The sequence below is a fragment of the Vigna unguiculata genome, chromosome 8 (assembly GCF_037176805.1).
Source record: "Vigna unguiculata cultivar grain cowpea cultivar isolate G323 ecotype 2 chromosome 8, ASM3717680v1, whole genome shotgun sequence".
NCBI lineage: Eukaryota > Viridiplantae > Streptophyta > Magnoliopsida > Fabales > Fabaceae > Vigna > Vigna unguiculata.
This window is the reverse complement of record NC_140799.1, coordinates 7259044-7263707: the sequence shown is the minus strand read 5'-3', so window position 1 is coordinate 7263707 and position 4664 is coordinate 7259044. Positions and strand designations below refer to the sequence as shown.

Here is a 4664-nt window from a genome sequence, read left to right as displayed (position 1 = left end):
CAACAAGTAAAAAAGTTTGTGTGGAAAAACATAATATCCTGATATGGAGTCCCACACACAATAATAATAGGCAATGAGGCAACTTGTGGACAAGAGTTTGGCCGAGTTCTACAGCAATATCGACATAAAACACATTCCCAACTTAGTGGAGCATCCTGAAACAAATGGTTAGGTCAAGACGGATAACAAGGTAATACATATAAAGCTCAAAAAGAGGTTGGATTTGGCCAAAAGGGAAATGCTCAGAAGACTTGTTGGAAGTTTTGTGGGTGTATATGTGTACACCTTAATTGACCACACAGGAGACACCCTTCACTCTCACTTATGGCATTGATGTCATGATCCCGGTTGAAGTGGGAGAGTCATAATCTCGGTGTGTGCAGTATGAAGAAAGAGGCAACTAAGATTGGTTTGCCACCAACCTAGACTTATTGTGTGACTATAGAATGACATCATGTCAACAAACATGATCGAAATCATCTTGGTCAACATAGAATGACATCATGTCAACAAAGACCTTTTGGCCATAGTAACTTGGTGACCCAAGAAGAGAACATATAAGCAAGAAGGCATAATATAGATTAGAAAAATGATGATCATGTCAAGGTAGTAGCACATCATAACCTTAATTGAAGGTAGTAGCACATCATAACCTTAATAGATCATGTCAAGGTAGTAGCACATCATAACCTTAATTGAAGGCACAAATGATGATCAAGCATGATTGACAGGAAGATTAAGGCATAATATAGATTAGAAAAATCCTAAACAACTTAGGAAAGGTAACTACCCAGGTGGCCTAGGCCCAACTAGGTAAAAGCTCACGAAACCATTATAAATATCATTGTTCATGATTTAATTATTATGTATTCACTATAGCATTTATTACTATATTTCACACATACATGACTTGAGCGTCAAAGTGTCTTTGTAGACACTACCCGCCCAAATGTCGGAGACATTTACTTAATACATCTCATTATGCTTTGGTACTTGAAATATAACATCTCAAATTGAAAGAAAGACTTTAGATAACATTTCTCATTAATCTTTCTAGAATATATCTCGGCCTAATAAGAAAAAATAAACAAACAAAAACCAAAGCTTAAAGAATAGTTCACTTATAACAGTTAACCAACCAATTCTCATGAGTTTAATAACTCAAAAATGATATCTAAATGAAATATACTAATGCATACATATTTGATACCCATTCAAACAATATGATCTATTAAACAACTTTATATACGTTTTAATTTCCACTTGTATATTACTCAACTTTTTGGTTTCGCATAAAGTAAGATTCCACATAATATCATGATTCCAACATTTATATCTCCTAAATTTTATGACTTAGCTAATGAAGAATAAAATGTAAATATAATATTTTTTAAACTTTAAAAGTTACACGTAAAATGAAAAATTGGTCATAATGTATTATTTTTAAATGAAAACATTTAAAATTATGATATGCGAGTGTAATTCAAGAAAATTTTACAAATGCGGAAAAATGATATTCTTTAAATTTTATTATACATTCTAATGTGTAGCCAATGACATTACAATTTTAAATAACTAAAAATATGTTTTTTTTTTCTCTTATTATACTAAATGTTTTTATATATTCTGATAAATTGGCAGTTGAAGGAATAAACGACACGTCGTTCGGTAAAAGTAATAGTCGTAGACGCAAAGAGCGGTGTGGTGCAAAATAAGAAGCACTTGTGTTGCTCTTTTTCTGTGATTATTCGATAAACTCTAACGAAAGAGCGAGAAAGAAAGCGAAGAGAGCAATAGCAATGGCGTCGTTTCTTCAATCGTTTCTAGATCCCAAGAAGAACTGGCTCGCCGCTCAGCACATGAAATCCCTCACCAAACGCCTTCGCAAATACGGTTCATTCCTCTTTTCTCTCTCGTCGCTACAATTTCCGCAACCCTAATACTGCCGATTTATGAAAATCGTTTTGGCTTTTTGTGAATTAGGGCTCCGGTACGACGATTTGTACGATCCTTACTACGATCTGGATGTGAAGGAGGCGCTGAATCGGCTCCCGAAGGAGGTGGTGGACGCGCGCCACGCGCGTCTCAAACGCGCCATCGACCTTTCCATGAAGCACGAGTACCTCCCTGACGATCTTCAGGTTTTTTTCTTCTTATATTTCGTCTATTTTATTGTTATTGCTGCTGAACTTAGTTTCGAGGTATTCTTTTTTTGCTTCTGTTGACTGGTTCCAATTAATTAGGGTTTTATAGAGGATGGATATGTATGAATCTATTGCCTACAATGGTAGACGAGGGATGTGTATGAATCTATTACTTACTTGGTCTTTGATAGATTTTGTTGCTTTTGTTGGGTTTTAGTTACATCCAAGATGGATGAAAAAGTAAATCATGTGTTGAAATGATGTGACTGGGTCAAATTCATTAGGTTGAAAGACTTGATGTATGTATATGAATGTATTGCTGAATGCTTACAGTTGAGTGACTCAGAGAATGTACAGAGTCATGCTTTTGTATTAATATGGCTAGGTGATGAGAAATGCATTTTGAGGGTTTGAGAAGTTGAGTCACTGTAACCTAATCATGATGTGAAACTACCTGATAATATTGGACAGTCTAAATTTTTGCTAAATGTGCTAAGTTGTCTGAGAAAACACTAAATAGTTGTGTTTGTTTCTTATGTGTGTGAAGATTTAATGTCCATTTTGGAGTATGTGCATGTATGAAGAGTTGCATATTTTAACATTTTTTAGTATAATGATTTTGGATTCTCATATTTTCTGATTTGACAGGCAATGCAAACTCCGTTCAGGGGCTACCTTCAGGATATGCTGTCTCTTGTAAGTGCTGTTGTTATGTGTAATTAAATCTGTGTGTTGGCGCATCCTTCTTTATTCTCCGTGCCTTTTTGTGTAACCAATGAAAACAAAACCTGACCACGTAAACAGTATTTTGTAACATGCATTGCTTTATATTGTTAGTGATCTGGTTGATAGAACTATCATTTCAAGAAATATATTAGTATATTTGATGATTCACTTGTATTCTATATTTGAAGTAGAAAGAAATGAAGACTTCCTGTGTTTCACACTATCACTTCAATTCTGTAGCTCTCTTTGTCAGTGCCTACATGCTGTATAATAGTCTGCCAAATTTTCTTTAGCTTAGAATAGCTTATCCCTCCGTCCTTGCAACATCATTTTATTGGTTTGTTTGGATGAAGACACAAATCTGGACAAAAGAACATTTTGCTTTCAGAATTGTATTTGGAGAAAGTATTGCCAATATACACTGTTCATAGAAAAGAAGAAATGAATTTCATTTTCGTTTTGGGGTTTGAGGGGAAGAAAGTTTTATGACTCCTGATTTGTAATATTCAATTGGCTACTATTTTGAAGCATGGTTTGTGAGCTTGAGCCTTCTTGGTATGGACTGGTCATTTGGTGATGTTAAAGTTATGACCTGAAAGCCACTTGTATATCTAAGAGTAATGCACAAAAGGGTTTCATTTTATTATAAAGTGTAATTATGTTTTTAGTACATGATATTGAGGATAAATTTGTTTTTGGTCCCTCAAACTGAAAAAATAGATTTATTTGTCCATCAATTTTTGGTGAAATGTTTTCAGTGCATGGTGTGACAGTGTTACGGAAGTGACTTGGCACTCCCAACATTTGACACATGCTATGTTTCAAGCAACATGTTACCATTTTTGTTAATGCTATCTGGCTTCAGGGACTGAAAAACATTTTTTGAAATTTGAGGAACTATAACATATATTTCTTTCAATTTGGGGGCACCAGAAACAGATTTATCCTATCAGGAATTAGAACATAATGAAGCCTATAAATCATTATAAAATCAATATATTACTTATCCAACTTACATTTTAAATTTTCAATGGAGGAGTATCACTTTCAGAATAGGTAAGAATTTCTCTCAGTAGACGATTGTGATAATTTTGTTTACGTGTAAGCAGAAAGTGATAATCCTTAAATATTGACAATCAGCAACCAAATAGCTGCTAAAATTGTCACTAAATGCTTTGCTACTTATGACTTACAGGTGAAGAGGGAGAGAGCAGAACGTGAAGCATTGGGAGGTTTGCCCCTATATCAACGATCTATTCCTTGAGCATTAAGTATTGCATGAAGGTATTTTGATTGGATTGGAGGTTTAAAATGTATTGATGTTGTGGTAGAATGTTTTCTTTTAAGAAGAAAACATGCACGGTTTCTTTGATAAACTTATATGAAATGCATTTTTTGGTGGTATAAACTTGCCTCGGCAGGCTTTTATAATAATGGCAACAATAGACACTTTTGCCTTGAAATTTATAGCTTGAGTGTTCTTTTGGTTCTGTGCTTAGTTTTTCTTTTGAAATCATTACCTTTTTGTATATGTTGTCGAAGCTCGTCACTCTCTTGTGGGCCTTTGTTTCGAAGAGGAACAAAAATATTTGCTACAATGCAATACTTGGTGAATGAATTGTTCCAAACATCAAACACTACCATTTTTTTTTTACTTTCGATATCAATATGGTTGAGTGCTTTTTATGTATAGCATTTATTTCCCCCTCTCAACTCCTATTAAAATTGTAAGTGATATTAAAATGTGGGTGTACTATCTTGCTTTAAATATAAGTGATATTGAAAATCAATGGT

The 4664-nt window shown here is 34.1% G+C and overlaps 1 protein-coding gene across 1 annotated transcript; it reads left to right on the top strand.

Annotated features, from left to right (window-relative positions):
- The first annotated feature begins 1665 nt into the window (after nt 1–1665).
- On the top strand, nt 1666–4333 carry LOC114195672 (cytochrome b-c1 complex subunit 7-2, mitochondrial-like). Its single transcript, XM_028086219.2, has 4 exons — nt 1666–1893; nt 1984–2141; nt 2793–2840; nt 4066–4333. Exons 1-4 carry the CDS (start codon nt 1800–1802, stop codon nt 4132–4134), a joined length of 369 nt encoding a protein of 122 aa, XP_027942020.1. The 5' UTR covers nt 1666–1799; the 3' UTR covers nt 4135–4333.
- The last annotated feature ends 331 nt before the right edge of the window (nt 4334–4664 follow it).

Bases quoted from the DNA above. Each gene is read 5' to 3' on its own strand.
- LOC114195672 (XM_028086219.2), top strand. From the start codon at position 1,800: ATGGCGTCGTTTCTTCAATCGTTTCTAGATCCCAAGAAGAACTGGCTC. The intron at 2,142-2,792 runs GTTTTTTTCTTC...CTGATTTGACAG, and splicing joins ACCTCCCTGACGATCTTCAG to GCAATGCAAACTCCGTTCAG. The intron at 2,841-4,065 runs GTAAGTGCTGTT...TATGACTTACAG, and splicing joins TTCAGGATATGCTGTCTCTT to GTGAAGAGGGAGAGAGCAGA.